General features: G+C 40.0%; 2 protein-coding genes across 2 annotated transcripts; both read right to left on the minus strand.

The window, feature by feature from the left end:
• Positions 1-555: 555 nt before the first annotated feature.
• Positions 556-18,022, minus strand: LOC146378511 (membrane-spanning 4-domains subfamily A member 15-like). The gene is made up of 7 exons (XM_084944697.1): positions 17,815-18,022; positions 17,618-17,725; positions 14,485-14,541; positions 13,109-13,276; positions 6,299-6,400; positions 6,092-6,199; positions 556-2,220 (listed from the first exon to the last, which is right to left on the minus strand). The coding sequence occupies exons 1-7, from the start codon at positions 17,944-17,946 to the stop codon at positions 2,191-2,193; spliced, it is 705 nt and encodes a 234-aa protein (XP_084800823.1). The 5' UTR covers positions 17,947-18,022; the 3' UTR covers positions 556-2,190.
• A 727-nt stretch (positions 18,023-18,749) lies between these two features.
• On the minus strand, positions 18,750-19,433 carry LOC146378512 (uncharacterized). The gene has a single exon (XM_084944696.1). It carries the CDS (start codon positions 19,371-19,373, stop codon positions 18,750-18,752), a length of 624 nt encoding a protein of 207 aa, XP_084800822.1. The 5' UTR covers positions 19,374-19,433.
• Positions 19,434-20,323: the final 890 nt, after the last annotated feature.

Consider the following 20,323-nt stretch of genomic DNA (forward strand, 5'->3'; position numbering starts at 1 on the left):
TGGTCGACATGGTGCATTTTTCCACCAACACGAACGGGCTGTTTTTTGTCTTGTTTTTTTATTTTTTGCTCATAAGCAGAGAGTGCTCGCTGCGCTGTCCTTAGACAGTAAACGTGACGAAACTATTGAGGAAAAAACGCCGCGTATATATTGTTCATCATGACTCTGGTTTTACGAGGCCTATCAACACAATTTATAAACTGGTATATATCACCTTGTTGCTTTGTCTTGAAGTGGTCATGTGATTGTCTTACCACGACTACTTTATTCTTCTTCAGTCAAACAGCAGCACTCATGCGATTGTTTTGCCCCCTGAGCTCCAGGTGTTGTGCCAGAAAGTGATCGTCGGGCAGAAAGTGATCACCGCCCGCGGGAGCGCGCAGCTGCTTAAAGCTGCAGCGTCCAGATTACTTACAGCTACTTCCGTGCAACTGATATAAGATGCGGTAAGCTGAACACAGCTTCAACCGTCTGTTTGTTGAAAAATAGTAACGCGACTGCGCCGCATTTTCTTGTTAGTAACGGTAACGGCGTTGTAACGATAGGAATAGTAATTAGTTAGGCAAGGCAAGGCAAGGCAAGGCAAGTTTATTTGTATAGCACAATTCAACAACAAGGTGATTCAAAGTGCTTTACAGAGACATTAGAAACAAAAATAAATAAAAAGCATGATTTAAAATTGATTAAAACAAGCAGACAAACAAACTAACTAATTAACAAACAAACAAACAAAACAGTATATAAAATCAAAACAGATAAAATCAGAACAATAGATAAAATCAGTAGTTAAAATGTACGTTTTGAAATTTAAGCTTAAAAGTGTGGATTTGGTGCTTTATTCAAATGCAGCTGAGAACAGGTGAGTCTTCAACCTGGATTTAAATAAACTGAGTGTTTCAGCTGATCTGAGGCTTTCTGGGAGTTTGTTCCAGATATATGGAGCATAAAAGCTGAATGCAGCTTCTCCGTGTCTGGTTCTGACTCTGGGAACTGAGTCAGTTAGTTAGAGTAATCGTTACTGAAAAAAGCAACGCCGTTACTTGTAACGCCGTTATTCCCATCACTGTTCACAGATCAGTATAACTCTGATCTGTAACCAGCTCCTTTATTTACATTTTGTAAATAAAGTCTTCAGAGTTGTTTTATTGTCAGAGTGGCAGGTAAATCAACCCTAACCCTAAACTGGGAGGACTGAATGGGCCTTTCAGTGATTCTCTGAGGAGCCAACAGGTTCAGCAACAGTCAGGGTGGCGTTAACAATCTGCAACTCACGTCTTTACACTTATACATTAGCGATATTAGTATTAAATTGTTAATTAAGTATTATATTGTAGTACAACTCAATAAAAACTAAACATTTTATTCACTAAAATAAAATTACAAATTAATCAGACTAAGCTATATTAACTGCTGTGGTTTTGTACTGTGTGCTGACTGGTCATCTGTAAAGGACCTGAACTGTCACAGTATGCAGAAGCAGACTGTATGTATAGTGAACAGTGGAACCAGACACAAAGGAACGTGGGACCAAACTTGAATTAACAAAAAGTGAGCAGTTTAATATGATTGATGGAGAAATACAAAGTAATGCATAAGGCAAACAAAGATGAGAATAAACAATAACGTAAACCGGGGAGCATAAACATAAAGCATAAACATGAAACTTGTCGTGGATACAAAGATACCTGAAACAGGGAGACATGACGCAAAAGACAACAGACGACCTGACACTGAACAAAGGAGGACTTAAGTACACAGAAAGATGTGTGAGGATGGGGAACAGGTGGGACAAATCAGACCAGAGGTGACAAGGGGAAGCAAAACTAGACACACTGCACATAGGACAGGGAAACAGCATGGAACGCAGACATGACAACACGAACCTGACACCATAAGACGCGCAGACATGAAACACATAAAGGGCGAACATAAACACAGGGGTAAAGGACACAAGGGGAATCGAGAAAACAATGAACTATAACGGCAACTTAGGCAAAGTAGAAATGAACTTAGAATTCCTAAAGGACTTAAACATGAACTATAAACATCAAAATAAGCTAAAACTTTAAACGCTGGGTCAAAAGACCCAGGATCATGACCTGAACAGGTGGAACTGATTCTTAAAGATTCCATTAAGCAGTTAAAAAGAAGCTGAAGATTCAGGACAGCATGGAGTTCGGTCCGCAGCAGTCAGACGATGTTGGTGTCGTACTTCACATCCTGCAAACATCAACACGATACGTGAGCCCTGCTCTGCAACAAGTCCAACACACCTGTAACCTGGTATCTGTCCATGACCAGGATTCACTTATACTAAGTCACATGAAGCTAAGTTTTGACCAGGACATGTCCTTCAACGCACATATTAAACAAATATGTAAGACTGCTTTCTTCCATTTGTGCAACATCTCTAAAGTTAGAAATATCCTGTCTCAGAGTGACGCTGAAAACCTAGTTCATGCATTTATTACTTCCAGGCTGGACGACTGTAATTCATTATTATATTATATTATATTATATTATATTATTTCAGGAAGTCCTAAAAACTCCCTGAAAAGCCTTCAGTTAATCCAAAATGCTGCAGCAAGAGTCCTGACAGGGACTAGAAAGAGAGAGCAGATTTCTCCTGTTTTGGCTTCCTGTTAAATCCAGAATTCAAAATCCTGCTCTTCACATACAAGGTCTTAAATAATCAGGCCCCATCTTATCTTAATGACCTTGTAGTACCATATCACCCTATTAGAGCACTTCGCTCTCGCTCTGCAGGCCTACTTGTTGTTCCTAGAGTATTTAAAAGTAGAATGGGAGGCAGAGCCTTCAGTTTTCAGGCCCCTCTTCTGTGGAACCAGCTTCCAGTTTGGATTCAGGAGACAGACACTATCTCTACTTTCAAGATTAGGCTTCAAACTTTCCTTTTTGCTAAAGCATATAGTTAGGGCTGGACCAGGTGACCCTGAATCCTCCCTTAGTTATGCTGCAATAGACATAGGCTGCCGGGGATTCCCATGATGTACTGGGTGTTTCCTTTCCAGTCACCTTTCTCACTCACTATGTATTAACAGACCTCTCTGCATTAAATCACACTTGTTATTAACCTCTGTCTCTCTTCCACAGCATGTCTTTATCCTGTCTTCCTTCTCTCACCCCAACCAATCGCAGCAGATGGCCCCGCCCCTCCCTGAACCTGGTTCTGCTGGAGGTTTCTTCCTGTTAAAAGGGAGTTTTTCCTTCCCACTGTCGCCAAAGTGCTTGCTCATAGGGGGTCATATGATTGTTGGGTTTTTCTCTGTATCTATTTTTGTAGGGTCTACCTTACAATATAAAGCGCCTTGAGGCGACTGTTGTTGTGATTTGGCGCTGTATAAATAAAATTGAATTGAATTGAATGCCAGGGTCTAACCTGCAGGAGGCTTGTGTGAGAGGGGCGGGGCTGGCAGCATCTGACCAATCACAAATAGAGAGAGAGAGAGAGAGAGAGAGAGAGATTTAAGACCACTTGAAAAATCCACTGAAGGAAAAAGCACCCCAGACCATTGTGGCGTCCCCTCCACTGTGGTGTGTAGAAAACATTTCAGGTGGGATCTCCTTGTCATGCTAGTAGCGCTGGAAACCATCAGGACCATCAAGGTTACATTTGTTCTCATCAGAGAATAAAACTTTCTTCCACCTTTCAGTGTCCCATGTTTGGTGCTCTGTAGCAAAGTCCAAACAGTCAGTTCTGTGGCGTTCAAGGAGACGAGGCCTTTGAAGACGTGTGTTTGTTTTTGAAGCCTTTCAGTCTCAGATGCCGTTTGAGGGTTATGGGCTGCAGTCGGCACCAGTAACGGCCTTAATTTGGGTCGAGGAGCGTCCAGTGTTCAGGCTCAGTGCCGGGGACATTTTTTGGGTCTTCCACTTGGCCTTTTTGTTCCATAACCCTCAGGACCATTTAAGAAATTCCAAATGACTGTCTTACTGCGTCCCACCTCAGCAGCGATGACACGCTGTGAGAGACCCTGCTTATGCAGTTCAACAATCTGACCACGCTCAAAAAAGCTTTTTTGCCTTTGCCATCAGGACGTCATGACAGTGTGACTACCTGACAGAAAATGACAATGAATCCACGTTTCTGCACAGGTTTAAAGGCATGTGGTCCTAAACTTTTGATCAGCTGTAAAACAGCTTGTTTCAGTTTAAGCGTTGTTTTCAATAAACTGCATGCTCAAAAAAATGTTTTGTCTCACTCCAATTTCTTCTTGTTGCATGTTGAAGCTCTACTTGGAACCTTGTTCAGATCCATCCATGGAAAATATGATTTTTTATTTTTTTTTGTATTTTTCAAGTGGTCTTAAAGTTTTTTATTTTATGTATTTATTTTTTGTAAATGTTAATATAGTGGTGTGAAAAAGTGTTTGCCCACTTTCCTGATTTTTCTATTTTTGTATGTTTGTCACATTAAATGTTTTAGATCATCTAACGAATGTAAACATTAGACAAAGATAACACAAGTAAACACAAAATGCAGGGGAAACAATCCAAACCTACATGGCCCTGTGTGAAAAACTGATCACACCTTTGGAAGTTCAGTTTCTCTAGCCACACCCAGGCCTCATTACTGCAACATGAAATCATTGAAAGCACTTAAATAGGACCTGACTGACAAAGTGGAGCAGACCAAAAGATCTTCAAAAGACAGACATCATGACATGATCGAAGTAAATTACGAACAAAACAGAAACAAAATGATTGAGATCAGTTAGTCTGGAAAAGGTTTTAAAGGCTCTGGGACTCGAGTAAACCACAGTGAGAGCCATTATCCACAAAAAACATGGAACAGTAGTGAACCTTCCCAGGAGTGACTGACCAAAATTACCCCAAGAGCGCAGCCATGACTCATCCAAAGACCCCAGAACAACAGCCAAAGAACTGCAGGCCTCACTTGCCTCAGTTAAGGTCAGAGTTCATGACTCCACCATAAGAAAGAGACTGGGTGAAGCTGAAGCGCACTTGGTTTCAGCAAGAGGACAACGATCAAAACAAAGCAGCAAGTCCACCTTTGAACGGCTTAAGAAAAACAAAATGAAGACTTTACAGTGAGCTGGTCAAACTCTTGACCCGACTCTGATTGAGATGCTGCGTGACCTTAAAAAGGTGGTTCATGCTTGAAAATCATCCAGTGTGGCTGAATTACAACAATTCTGCAAAGACGAGTGGGCCAGAATTCCTCCACAGCTGTGAAACACTCAATGAAGTAATACAAATGCTCGATTGCAGTTGTTGCTGCTAAGGATGGCCCAACCCGTTATTAGGTTTAGGGGCAATCACTCTTTCACACAGGGCCTTGTAGGTTTGGGAGTTTTTCCTGTATTTTGTGTTTACCTTTGTTATCTTTGTCTAATATTTAAATTTGTTTGATCCGAAACATTTGAGTGTGACAGACATAGAGACTTTGAGATTTAACTTTGAGATTTTTATGTTAATTTGAAGTTTGTCATTACAGTTGGACACTGCTGCTTATTGATGTTATTATTATTTTATTTTGATTTTTTTAATCTTGCGCAGTCTGTATATGACTGTCACTTATTCTGAGTTTCTGCAGTACTCAGTCCTACACAAATACACACTATTATTACTTATCACTGTCTGCACACACAGCTTTGATGGATCCTCCAGGAGTGATGACACCATTTTCTGGTGAACTGATTGGTCAGTAGGTGGTGAGATCACACACACACACACACACACACCATCAGGTCATCCTGTCTCTGAGTCACATGCGGAGTCTGTTCACCCTTATCTGTCTCTCCTTCAAATAAACTTTATTAAACAGCAGCTCTTAAAGCTCTCGCACACTCTGCTGTCTGCAGTCGGTGTTCAACCTTCATGTTTTTATGATATTACACATTTGTGTAAAATCAGCCGCTCTGTGTCAGCACACCTGTCCATCTTTCAGGTTGGTCACATGTCGCAAACTCTGCCCTTTCCATGTAATTATGCTCAATAAACTTTGGTTGATTTACTTAGTTGATGACCACTTCCTGTGTTAGGATAAGTGAAGCCAGATGAGGAAACGTCTTAGTACAGGCCCCAGCTTCCCACCTCAACAACACACCTCATAGCTGATCTCTGAAGGGGGTGGGGCTTCTGACACAGGTGGGGATTCGTATGTACATGGGACCTCTGAAGCAGCTTCGAGCGATTTGTTGATAAAGATGATTGGCTAAAAACAACCCAAAAGACACAGCTGTTAAGGTTTGAATTGGAAACATGAAGAATGTGAAAAGACTGAGCTGATTCAGGTGGACACAGGTGGACTCACCTGATCAGTGGAGGGACACAAAGCGTAGCAGCCAAAGGCAGCGATACAGATGGAAACGATAAACTCCAGGAGACAGAAAACAGCCAGAACAGCTCTCTGGACCTGGGAGGATAAAAAAAAAAACCCCTGTGCTTTTAGCCCTTTCCATTAGAACCTACTCAGATCAGGCTGAGGCGACTTGAGTACCACCTCATGTGCGTGGGACAATTACAGCAACACGGCTGAATGTCCTGTGATGTCATTTATATGCAGCATGATCGGTCTGTGGCTTTTTGTCGGACTCGGGGACCGCAGCGTTGTTTCTGTGCAGCCGTTTCCCTCTTTGCCAGATTTTAAAAATGGCAGCTTCACAAAGGAGACGCTCTCATGACTCATGGAGTGGTGCCACTGACAAGCCAACCGGTAGCACATTTTCAGATAACCTTGATCCAAGTAGGTACTAAAAAAGTACCTGCTATCAGGAACCACCACCTAATGCAGGGGTGTCGAACTCCAGGCCTTGAGGGCCGGTGTCCTGCAGGTTTTAGATGACACCCTGGGTCAACACGCCTGAATCAAATGATTAGTTCATTACCAGGCTTCTGGAGAATTTCAAGACATGTTGAGGAGGTTATTTAGCAATTTAAATGGCTAAATTACCAAGGACACATCTAAAACCTGCACGACACCTGCCCTCAAGGCCTGGAGTTCGACATCTGTGACCTAATGGAAAACCCTAAAAACCACGTCAAGCCATGCCAAGCCAACCCGAGCAGGTACTAATGGAAAAGGGCTTAATTATTGTAGCAAGAAATACTGATAGCCTCTGATGATAAACAGGAACAATTAGAGACCACAGTCAATTGCAGTAAATCTAGACACAGAATAAAACTCCCAATAAAAAGGACATGAATCATAATAATGATGATCATTTATAACAGAAGAGAACGTCATCGCTCCAAAAGTTTCCACATTCATTTTAAACCAGTCGCCACACTTTTCAGACTATTTTTGCTTGAAGGAACCGGACTAAAGAGCACTTTCTGCTAAATGCGCCCTAAACCTACACATTACACTTTTTTACTGTTGGTAGTAGGTGATGTGAGCGTCAGTGATGGGATGGCAGCACTTCTGTCTGAGACCTGACTGTCATGCAACTTTTCTGTACTCGTTTGATTGGCAGACACAGCTGCTCTAAATGTTCTTCTTTTTTTTTTTTTATTAGCAAAATCAACATACAAACAAAATGCACCATATATTACACATTCAGAGAATAGACATTCCTTACATATTAGCAACTTTCATACATAGGAAAAAGAAGATATAAAAATGGGGTCATAAAACTTAACAGATTATTAACTCAAAATCTTCCAAAAAGGAAACAAAAAAAGCAGACTTTTTCTTTTTAACTAAAGTCAATACAGAATACAAATAGCATTTGTATTTTCTTTTTATCCTAATGTATATTTTATTCTATTTATTCTACTGTGTACAGTATTTTGTTCTTATTGTATTCTAATTTTTGCTATATAACTTTTGCACTGTCCACTTCCTGCTGTGACAAAACAAATTTCCCACGTGTGGGACTAATAAAGGTTATCTTATCTTATCTTATCTTATCTTAAGATTTAACCAACAGGTTTAAGTCGTTTTTCCAGTAAGCTAGTGTTGGTTTGGTCTTAAAAAAACGACATTTATGTATAAATTGCTTGCACAAGATTAATAACAAATTAACACCATAATTAGCTTTCTTTTCTTTCAAAAACACTCCAAACATTATCATATTTAAGGTAAATGGGGTAATTTGAATCCCACTGGAATAAAGCCAGGTATGAAAATCCAACCAAAATATTTGTATAAAATTGCACAAAAAAAAATAGATGGTTAATCCTCCTCTTCTGTTTCACAAAATACACAATTACCAGTTTCTATTTTGAATCTATCACCAAGGAGTCTATTTGTCGGGTAAAATTTATTCAAAATTTTAAATTGGACTTCTTTCCCTTTAGGAGGGATAGGGAAGGTTAACTGAATACCATCTATATATAATTGCCTTAACTTGGGGGAGATGTCAGAATATATTATATCATTTACAACTATGTTTTTAAGTGACAATGGAATGGATTTTATAACCCGATTAAATTTACTTTTAGAACATTGGATATTACATTTTTGGCAAAAATCCTCCTCATGTCCCTCCTCATCTACAAAATGAGCAATTGCCCAAACACCTTTCGATAACCAATCTTGAATAAAAATAGATTTTCTATTCATCAGTATATATCTATTGTTCCAAATTGGGCTATTATGTGGAGTGACATTATTTTTAAATAACATTTTCCAATAAAGAAGGACCTGTTTATGGAATTCAGAGAGTTTAACAGGTAGCTTAATAATTTCAAAGCCACACTTTCGGAGAGAATCGATACCCCCCAATGTGTTAAAGACCTTACTTGGTATAAAAAACCAAATGGAGTGTGGATTATTTAAGAAGGATTTTAACCATTTAAGTTTCAAAACACCATTCATTATATCAAAGTCAATTGCGTTTCCACCACCTTCAATGTATGGTTTAACCAAATCATCTTTAGATATATAATGGCACTTATTCCTCCAAATAAAATTAAAATTCAAGCTATTAATTGTTTTAATAACTTTATTTGATATTGATAAAGAGTAAGCTGGATATATAAATCTAGATAAACTATCCATTTTGGTTAATAATATTCTTCCAAAAATTGTGATGTCTCTTTGTAACTACTTATTTAAGATTGTCTTACATTTGTCAACATTATCTGAAATATTTGCTTTTTCTAAGACTTTGTGATCTTTTGAAATTGTGATGCCCAAATATTTTACCTCCTCCTTCACCTTTATATCGTACAGTAATTGTGAATGACACTCCTTTAACGCCAATAGTTCACATTTATTTAAATTTAACTTTAAGCCTGAAGCTTTAGAGAATGTAGTGATTATTTGTTTTACCAGGGGAATCTGATGTTCATTTTTTAAGAGTAGTGTCATCCGCAAGTTGACTAATTATTAAAAAATTATCCCTAATCTCAATTCCGGCAACGTTGCTGTTCTTAATTAGAATTGCGAGCATCTCCACAACCATTATGAATAACAACGGAGAGCTTCCACACCCTTGCCTGATTCCTCTTTTGACGCTAAATCTTTTACCAGTGCCATAGCCTAACGACACAGAGCTGTTTATATCATTATACAGTATATCTATTATCTTCCTAAATTTATCCCCAAATCCAAATCGAGTTAGTGTTTCTAAAATAAAAGGATGTTCTACTGAATCGAAAGCTTTATAAAAGTCCAAGAAAAGAATAAAACTGTCATCACTAATTAGATCATTGTAGTCCAGTAAGTCTAAAACCAATCTGATATTATTATGAATGTTCCTTTATGTTCCTGTCTTTCAAAAACCCTGATTGTGTCTCACTAATTAAACTTGAAACCCCTTGTTTAAGCCTTGTTGCAATTGAGCTAGAGAAAATTTTGTAATCTGTATTTAATAAAGTTATGGGCCTTAAGTTATCCAATTGTCGTTTATCTTTGTTTGGTTTAGGAATTAATGTAATTAATCCTTGTTTCATGCTAGACATCAATTCTCCCTTTTCAACACTTGCCAGTACAGCTTTGAATAAAATTTCCCTTAAGTCTTCCCCAAAAAATTGGAAGAAATTAACTGTAAGCCCATCTGGACCAGGGGATTTATTAAGCGCCATTTTCTTAACAGATGCATCTAACTCTTCAATTCTAAAGTCAGATTCACAAAATTCCTGAAACGATTCATCAATTTTAGGGATCAAATTATCTATTTGATCAAAAAAGACATCACAATCTGCTTGGGAGAATGAGTATAAATTGGAACAGAATGTATAAATTTCATTCTCCAAAATTTTAGGGTCGTCACATTCAATGCCATCAATTAACAGGGAAGATATAAAATTTCTTTTCTGTCTGCTCTTTTCTAAATTAAAAAAATATGAGAAATTTCTTTCCCCCTCCTCAATCCACTTGGCCCGTGAACGCACAAAAGCTCCTTCTGCTTTATTTAGGTAGAGCTGATCTAATTTAGTTTGCAACTCCATAAGTTTACTCCTTTCTTGGATATTTAGATCATCTTTACTACAGCAATAAGTAATTTCTTGGAATAATTTACATTCGTATTCTCTTTGCTTTCGACTTATGTTTTTACTGAATTGAATACTAAATTCTCTAATTTTGAATTTAATGAATTCCCATTTACTGATATATCCTACAATTAGATGATCAGCCATAATATCTTTTATAATTTTTTTGACCATGTTGCAGTAGTCTTCATTTTGTAAAAGTTTGGCATTGAACTTCCAATAAGTTCTTTTATTTGATTGTCTAATTTCGGATTCTAAGCATAGTTCAATAAAGCAATGATCAGAGAGAGGTGCATTTGACATCAACAGTGTGGTTAAGAATGTTGTCACTTCCTAGCCAATAGTCTATTCTAGACTTCCAAGCTCCATTTGGTTTAAACCAGGAAAAGCTCTTAATTCCTGGATTTCTTACTCTCCAAATATCTGTCAAATTGTTGTTTATCAAAAAATCTATAATCAGGTTATTTTTTTGTGGTCTACCTGTCCTTGAGGGCCATCTATCAGTCCATTCATCAGGAGTCGTATTCCAATCACCACCCATTAAAATGTATTCCGTAGGGTATCGACCTTTAAGTTCAAAAATATTTAAAGTTATATCTTCTAACATAATTTTATTCTGACTTTCATTATTATATCCATAAACGTTGACTAAAATGAAAAACAAACTTTCAGCTCTCATTACAGCAATCAACCAATGACCATTCAAGTCAGTCCGCTGTATTACAAGATCCCCAGGAAAGTTATTGAATAAAATCGCTACACCCCCCGACCTCGTTGAGCCATGGCTAAACAGGATTTTGCTACCCCATTGGTTTGACCAAAAAGATACATCACTATCAGCTGAATGAGTCTCTTGTAGAAAAATACAGTTTGATTTTTTACCTTTGCAATACAATAATAAGGCTTTTCTTTTAACAGATTCTCTTAAACCCCTAACATTTAAAGAACCAAAACAAATGTTAACATTCAACATGAACTATAGACAGAATATCACTCACCACGTGAAAAAAACGAAAAAGAAAAAAGTACTAAATGCTGAGCTCCTCAGACTGCGAACAAGTTTCCACTATTTCAGTTTTTTGTCATTTTTAGTTCTCCTGTCTCTCCTCAACTTTGCGTCCATCAATGAAGGCATGTGGACCACGAAAGTAGGCTCGCTTACCCGCACGTCTTGCCTCCTCCACCAGAGGCCATAGGCGCTGTCGATCTTGTATGTCCTCCTGCGGTAACATCTCTGCGAAGCTGATGCCTTCTTTCTTGCAGGTTGAAGAATCTTTGGTGCGCCTCCACAATTTGATTTGCCTTTGTGTAAATTGAATAATGATGTTTCTGTTTCTGCCATCAACTCGTTTCCCTAAGCGATGGACAATATCAACGGCCTCTTCTAAGTTCAAGTCAGGGGCAATCTTTGGAGCGTTTGCAAAACCTTCACTCTAATGTTTTCGTCTTTGTCTTCCTTAACCCCTTTCAGCTTTAAGCACCACCTCATTCAGTAGCGCTCTTGGTCTCTCACTCTTCTTTTCAAGTCTTCATTTTCTTTAAGCAGCTGTTCATTCGCATTTGCCAGTTTAACAACTTTCAGTTTGCAATCAACTATCTCTGCAGCATTAAACTCTACAGCCTTAGCCAAGCTGGCAACCATAGCTGCACTTTGTCTATTTTGTTCCTTCATATCTTCCAGTTGTATTTCAAATTTCTTCTTCCCAGAATGGCTTCAAAAATAGTTTTATTGGAGATATCATCTTCCTTCTCTGAAGATTTTGTTCTTTTCTCCTCTGGCGGTTGTTTTGATGGAGTTGGCGGCGCCGAGTCTGCTCCCCGTTCTAGCTTGTTTAGGCCCGCGTTAGCAGCTTCAGTGCTAGCATAGCCATGGTCACTGACTTTAGCATGCGAAGACGTCTTAGCATTGGGGTTTGACGGCACAAATTGCAGCTTTGCATTCTTAATAACCTTTTGGGCATCCATAGTTATAATTCGAGTGGAAGGAGAATAAAGTTACTTAGCAAATTTTGCGGTCTTTCGGAGCTCCTGAAAAAACACAACTGTTCAAGCTGCCATCTAGATGGCACTGTCCTCTACAGGCATCTGGATAATTTAGTCACAACACTGGAGGGTAAAATAAATACTACATAAGAGGCCATGTTAGTGAACACTGGGAAAGAAGACTGTAGTAAAAGTGATGATGGTTTTCTTTCACCTTGGTGCACCTTAGGCATGATTCAACCTGTTCAGTCATTCCAGTATGCAGGGATCATTTAGATGTTAGTACACTGTGACTGCATGAAATCCCTTTTTCTAATAACCAAATTCTATCCCTCCTTTATCAAACATACATTTCAGCTGTTACACAGAATAACAGGGCTGCTTCTGCACCACACAACTACTGAGTGACGTCTGTCCTTCAGATGCTCTGTTAGCTGCTGCTTTTTACATGGATGTTACTGGCAGCAGGTCTGTAGTTTTCTAAATCAGAACAATGTTCAATGCTCCTCTGATTCTCCTGTCTTTAAAAACTCCCTCATCTGAACACAGAGCACTGAAGAGCTTTCTGAGAATCTGGTACCTGCAGAGAAGGTGTGACCACAATCAAGATCCACCCCCCAAAATCCTTCAATAGCTTTGATCAAGAGGCTGAAATCAGACGTGTAGAAGATTTTGCACAATATAAAACCAAATGTCTTACCCTTTCATAGTAGTGAGTGAATGACCAGTCGGGGGTACTGGTGTTCAAGTAAGAGCTACCATAATAATGATAAGCATAATGTGGCCAAAAGGCTTCCAGGATGTAGATGATGATGGCAGCAGCTGAAGTAACTGCAGCAATAACATTGGCTCCCAGAGCGCCTCTCACCTGCAGAGCACAAAACGGGTCAGCACACCTGGAAAACCTGGCAGCACCTGAAAGGCAGATTAAACCTGTAGAAACTGCAGCCTACCAGAGTCACGGGACAGTGTGGAGACTAGTTTTAGAACAGATGTTGGAGAATATTTAATCCTGAAAAAAGTACATTTAACCACTTTATTTAACATTGATTATAGACCTCTGTCCTAATGATGGGACAGCTTTCCTTTCTGCTTCACATTAACTTTATAAATACAGAAATGGAGCTCTTTTCCAACCTGACTAAACAGAGCTTTTAATCGTTTTCCTCTCAGTCACACTTTGATGCTGTCAGTCTGCTAATATCGTATTTTCATCTGACTGGTGACCTGCCCGTGGTATACTCCATCTCTCACCCTATGAGAGCTGGCAAGGGCACAGCCTTGACTCTGAATTAGAGAAACGAGTTTGAAGCCTAATCTTAAAAGTAGAGATAGTGTCTGTCTCCTGAATCCAAACTGGAAGCTGGTTCCACAGAAGAGGGGCCTGAAAACTGAAGGCTCTGCCTCCCATTCTACTTTTAAATACTCTAGGAACAACAAGTAGGCCTGCAGTGTGAGAGCGAAGTGCTCTAATAGGGTGATATGGTACTACAAGGTCATTAAGATAAGATGGGGCCTGATTGTTTAAGACCTTGTATGTGAGGAGCAGGATTTTTGAATTCTGGATTTAACAGGAAGCCAATGAAGGGAAGCCAAAACAGGAGAAATCTGCTCTCTCTTTCTAGTCCCTGTCAGGACTCTTGCTGCAGCATTTTGGATTAACTGAAGGCTTTTAATGAGTTCTTTCCACACAAAGAGCAGGTCATAGTTTGGTTTCCCATCACTGTACCATCAAAGACCAGAGGTTTATCCACAATGCTCATATGAAAAAAGAAAAAAAAGGTGCTTGCCAACTGTAGCTACAAGATGAAAGTAATGTAAAGGACGGATCCACATATTAATGGATATTAATTGACAGATGAAGTGCTATATGACAGCGCTGTGTGAGATGAAAAGAGAGAGATCACTTTACTTTGGTAAAGGTACTGTGCTGTCAGTAGATCTATTCATGTTTCTGTATCTTTCATGTGAATATACTTATAGCTGGACTTTATAACCTGGATTTATTTGTCCAGTTAATAACATGAGCTAGATAACAGAAAGCTATGCTGCTATGTTGGATATTTTTAGACTCACCAGACAACAATTAAGGGATTTCCCAGCCGATACAGTCACAGATCCAGCTAAGACAAACTGCAAGAGACCACAAACAGGGTGCCATGTTAGCACAGATAGGTGGTGCCTAAAGCTACCTTACATGTCCCAGTTTAACTAATTGGTGTGTGTTATCTGGCTTCATGGACAGATAGAGCTGGGTGTCATCTGCATAGCAGTGTAAATGTATGCTATGTCTTCTAATGACACTGCCTAAGGGAAGCATGTATAATGTAAACAGAATTGGTCCTAGCACTGAACCCTGTGGAACTCCATAATTTATATATATAATTACTTTCAGAAAGACATCTACTGTGATAAAGTCTACTCTCCACTGCTGTGTAATCAATTATTGTAAATGTAAATGTTATCAGGAAATGATCAGACAGGAGAGGGTTTTCAGGAAACACTGTTAAATGTTCAGTTTCTATGTCATATGTTAAAACAAGATCTAGAGTGTGATTAAAGTGGTGGGTGGGTTCTTTTACATGTTGAGAGAAACCAATTGAGTCTAATAATAGATTAAATGCCATGTTGAGGCTGTCATTTTTAGCATCTACATGGATGTTAAAATCACCCACAATAATTATTTTATCTGAGCTGAGCACTAAATCAGATATAAAGTCTGAGAAATCAGACAGAAACTCTGTGTAAGGCCCAGGTGGACGATAGATGATAACAAGTAAGACTGGTTTCTGAGTTTTACAGCTGGGGTGGACGAGGCTAAGCATCAGGCTTTCAAATGAATTAAAGTCTGTCTGGGTCTTTGGTTGATTAATAGGCTGGTGTGAAACATTGCTGCCACACCGCCCCCTCGGCCTGTGCTTCGAGATTTCTGGTAGTTAGAATGACTCGGGGGTGTTGATTCATTTAAACTAACATAATCATCCTGCTGCAACCAGGTTTCTGTGAGGCAGAGTAAATCGATTTGTTGATCAATTATTAAGTCATGTACTAACAGAGACTTGGAGGAGAGAGACCTAATATTTAATAATCCACATTTCACTGTTTTACTCTTTGGTTCAGATGTGGATACTGTATTGTTCTTTCTTTGTGATTGTTTATGTTTAAGTTGTTTGTTGCTGGTTTTTAGTTTGTTTTTTGTCTGTTTGGAAGCTGACACAGTCTCTATGGAGATGGGTTTTTGGGGGGGTAGCAGGAGGAGAGAAGCTGCAGAGAGGCGTGTAAGACTGCAACTCTGCTTCCTGGTCCCAACTCTGGATAGTCATATTTAAAGTAAAGCTCACTGCAATGAATGAGCTTTACTGGTGATACTCAGGAATTGAATAATACAAAATACAAAAACTCAAGCAAGGAAGGAACTAGGAAACTCAGAAACTACAGGGGAAACATGGACAACAGGGGGGGGAGTGCATGCAGGATGAGGGAACACATGATAAAGAAGAGAGGGAGACTAAGCATTATACATGGACAGCTACAGAGGGAGAGGAAACAGGTGGGAGCACAGCTGACACTAATCATAGTGAAGGACACAAGGGCTGTGTCCCAATTCAGCGACCACACAGTAGTCTCCGAAGTGTGGGTACTACGAACTACGAGAAGTGCCGAAGTGAGAGGCTTGTGAAATGGGACGGTCTGGCCTTCGTCGCACTGCTCAGGTTGCCTAGCAACCATGATACTAACCACGAGAAACGTTTCATATAGCATTGTGTGACAGAAATGAAGGAGAAAAAATGTCTTTTGTTCTTTCATTTTTTTATGAGATCATTTTGATTAGTTGAGTATCTGAGGCTGAGACCACGGGACTGTAAAAATGATTGTTGGGCTTCATTCCTGTACTGAACAGTCATTTCAAGATTAGCTAGTAAATAACAAATAGCTGATGTTGTTCATGAGACTAAAGTCACTTTGGTAATGTAAATATAATATGGCCAATATTATATTTAGTATTAGATTATTATGATATAGTACAGCAGTGAGCTTCAGTAAAGGTTTCTGAATATTAAACTTGTTTCTGGCTTTCATAGTTTGGGAGAAGCTGTGGAGGAAGTATTTTTGCATTTGGCACCTTGCACCAGGCGCTTGGGAATCCACTGCTGTGTATGTCACCTTTGCTCTTGTAAAAAAATTCATTGCTTAATGAACATGGGATGAGGGAGAACACAGAAAACGAACAATGAGACTGAGAGAAGATGAGACAGAGGGAGAAAAACTAGACACAAAAACACAGAGGGACAGAAGGTTACCAAAATATAACAGGAAAACTCCAGCACTGAGACAGGGAGTTAAAGATGCAAAGATCAAAGTGGTAAATCATGAGGACGACTGCACATGGAAGACGGAGTAGGAAGAGAATGCTCCAGAGAGCTAACCAACCATTTCCAAAAACCAAAACAATCATGAATAACACGGTACCAGTACCATGACAGATTAGGGGTTGCCTGATTGTGGCGGGGAGTTGTCTTGGATATTATAAGCTGTTTACCTCACAGTATAAAGCACCTTGAAGCAAATTAACACACATGCCGGAGTAATTTTTGAAGTTTGCTCAGAGGTAACAACAGAAGCGCTGGACTATTTGTCTGACCTTTTGCAGCTTTATTCACCCTTCAGAGCCCTTCGATCAAGTGATCATTTGCTCCTTACCTTACACACGTCTAGAATGGTTCATAGAGGGGATCGGGCATTTGTGGTTGTGGCGCCGAAAATGTGGAACGATCTACCTCTCCACATTAGAAAGGCCCCAACTGTCACTCTTTTTAAATCCCATCTTAAAACATATTTTTTCTCTTTGGCTTTCTATACTGCATGAGAGTTACCATTTTTTTATTCGAATGTTCTTACCTGTTTGATGATGTTAATGTCATTGTTTAATTATTCTGTTGTACAGCACTTTGGTCAACTCTGTGTTGTTTTAAATGCGCTTTATAAATAAATGAAATGAAATCTGTTTGTTCATGCAAAAACACTGAAATTAGTTCAGAAATTTCAACAGGAGGGAAGAAGTCCTGTTTAGCCGATTTCCCACGATGTTGTTTAGTATCTGTTCTTAAAGGTGATGTGTTTTCTGTGTTTGGTAGTGAGTTTGGTCATAAAACCTCAGAATTGTAAAGTGACAGCAGAGAAAAGACCAACAGAGTCTCAGCACACTTACAGACAGAGGTCCCCACAAGAAGACGCCGCTATAAATCTCCAAATCAGAGTGTGGAAGCACGATGATCCCAAACAGGAGGACCAGCAGGCTGACCATGATCTGCACCGTCTGTGGGTACAACCGTACGCAGCACACAGATGCTTTACTGCAAACACTGTGTACTATTACTGTGATTCTGAGCAGTTATAGAGTCTCACCCCCAGGGCCTCCGGTCGTCCTTGGCTGAACTTGGTCTTCTGTGGAGTGTTTTGTGGCTCAGTAGCGGGGATCACGTGGGTGACCACGAAGACGCTGCCCACCGTCCCTGCTGCAGATGTAGATGCTGACATGTTTGAGCTGAAGTGATAGAAGCTGCTGTGGGCTGCTGCTTTGTATTTGAGCTCACAGCTAATGATTGAATCCGGACTGCTTCCTGCTTCCTCCTCAATTCCCCTTCACGAAAACACAGCATGTGTTTTTATGAGAAGGAGGAAATTTAGCCCTGAAAAATTAAGCTGACTTTGACCTTCATGCTTCAGCTCCCTGCAAAAATTCATCTTCCTCTTTTTGGTCTGGCTGCTGTTAAACTTTTCTAGTTAATGACTTATAGCCCTCCTGCTGTGAGCACTATAATGGATGAACCATGAGATCTTGTATTTATCCACAAAGCACATGTAGACCAGATGGGCCAGTTCCTTTTCAGACTCTTCTTAGATCCTCAGGGTCAGGCTTCTTTGGTACCTGTAACATGTAACATCTCTCAGTATGTGGATCAGTTTTCTTTGTTAGAATCGGTCAGACCATTGCTGATCAAACTGAACATGCCAGACTTTGCTAAGAAAGTCTCCAAAATCCAGATCCAGATCAGCCAGATAAGCGTCAGTGAGTGCTTATCAGTATCAGTATATGTATGTGTGTGCGTGTCCATAGTTCAGCTGAGACCGTGTCCTTCGCCCTGCCAGGCTAAGTAAACAGTCTTCCAGCCAACCCAGGTGGCCTTGCATGGAATGGGAAGGAACAGACTAAACACAGTCGTTATCAGGGTGTTGTTGTTCAGCTCCAGCCTTGAGCCCACAGCTGGCGCCGAAGGGGTAGCCGGATTATGATGGTAATTTTTCTTTTGCAACAACTCATGAGAATTTCAAGCTGTTCTTTAACACTCCGACACTGGTCTCTCGATCTCCCGTTGGAGAACCGCGAGCTTCCCCATGATGGTATCAAACTTGTTGGTGTTGTCATTCTTTTGCTCAGCGAGCCGATTCTGAGAACTCACAACTGCAGTGAGCTGTTCCATGATGTGATCCAACTTTCGCTCAGAGGTGTTATTCTGAGCAGACCTCTCCTTGATGTAACCCAATATACGCTCGGAGGTGTTATTCTGAGTATTCACGGCAGCTGTAAGCGCCTCCAAGCTCTTAACCATGCTGCTCTCAATGAGCCCGTTCTGAGAAGTCGCGCCTCGTCCCGTCGTTTCAATCCCAGCGGGCAGCCTTGGGGGGGTTTGAACAGCCGGTTCCGCTTTCTTAATTCTCCGATAAGCCAGGGCCAAGCCAGCTCCGATCAGCAAGAACCCTGTTATCATGGTTCCGAATAGGTAGATATCTTCAGCGTCCTCGATCGACAGTCCCGCCAGGCACACGATCCTCCATTTCTGCCACCCGTCCATCGTGTATCCGGCAGGGAAAGTCCCTCCAGGGCACTCGGGCTCTCCCGAGCCCAGACTTCTCGTTGAGAAAAGGGTGTCAATAGCATTCAGAGACCAGTTGATCAAATCCATAATTCTCTTTAGGTTTTAGAAACAGACTGTGAGAGAGTGTTCCAGGGAAAAGTAATACAAAAAACACGAGACTAGACAAGGACATAAGAGCTAAGCAGGGAACAAGCAAGCAAAATATAAGATGGGTAAATCTGAGAGTTATATGAATAAATATATGTACAATATAAGAGTGTGTGCGCATTACTGAATGTGTATACTAAATATATATATGTACGTGTGTGTGTATATATATGTATATATATATATATATATATATATATATATATATATGTATATATATATATATATATATACATATATATATATATATATATATATATATATATATATATACATATGTATATATGTATATATACATATGTAAGCGGTGCTGTTGCCATACCAGGTGGTGATGCATCCAGTGAGGATGCTCTCAATGGCACAGCGATAGAAGGTCCTGAGGATGCGGGGGCTCATGCCGAATCTTTTCAGTCTCCTGAGAAAGAAGAGGCGCTGTTGCGCCTTCTTCACTGTTTTGTTTATGTGTCCTGACCACATAAGATCCTCAGCCAGATGTACACCAAGGAACTGGAAGCTGCTCACTCTCTCCACCGCAGCGCCGTTGATGGTGATGGGGGTGTGTACTTCTCTGCACCTCCGGAAGTCCACTATCAACTCCTTTGTCTTTGTGACATTGAGGGTGAGATGGTTGTCTTGACACCAGTGAGTAACAAGTATTTGAGTAGCAGATCTAAGTGTTCTAGCAGGAATATGTGGTCTGAGAAGTTCACTAAGATAACTCGGCGCTAATTTATTAATATTTTTGAATGTAAGCAGCAATATTTGAAATTGAATACGGTACTTGCTATGCTATCCAGCAATACACCCAAGTTACTGTCATAGTCACAGGAAGAGCTAGCAAAGGGACCCAAAGCAGCATGAAGTTGGACACGAGGGATATTACTGGTGCT

Source organism: Perissodus microlepis, chromosome 11 (assembly GCF_051167445.1).
Source record: "Perissodus microlepis isolate ML-2025 ecotype Zambia chromosome 11, ASM5116744v1, whole genome shotgun sequence".
Lineage (NCBI taxonomy): Eukaryota > Metazoa > Chordata > Actinopteri > Cichliformes > Cichlidae > Perissodus > Perissodus microlepis.

What these genes read in the sequence shown, in the direction of transcription:
- LOC146378511 (XM_084944697.1), bottom strand. Translation starts at nt 17,946, where the DNA reads ATGTCAGCATCTACATCTGCAGCAGGGACGGTGGGCAGCGTCTTCGTG. An exon ending in TCTTGTGGGGACCTCTGTCT is followed by an intron (nt 14,542 to 17,617) that starts GTAAGTGTGCTG and finishes GGTCTCTTGCAG; the next exon opens with TTTGTCTTAGCTGGATCTGT. An exon ending in TGTGTCCCTCCACTGATCAG is followed by an intron (nt 6,200 to 6,298) that starts GTGAGTCCACCT and finishes GGTTGTTTTTAG; the next exon opens with CCAATCATCTTTATCAACAA.
- LOC146378512 (XM_084944696.1), bottom strand. Translation starts at nt 19,373, where the DNA reads ATGGATTTGATCAACTGGTCTCTGAATGCTATTGACACCCTTTTCTCA.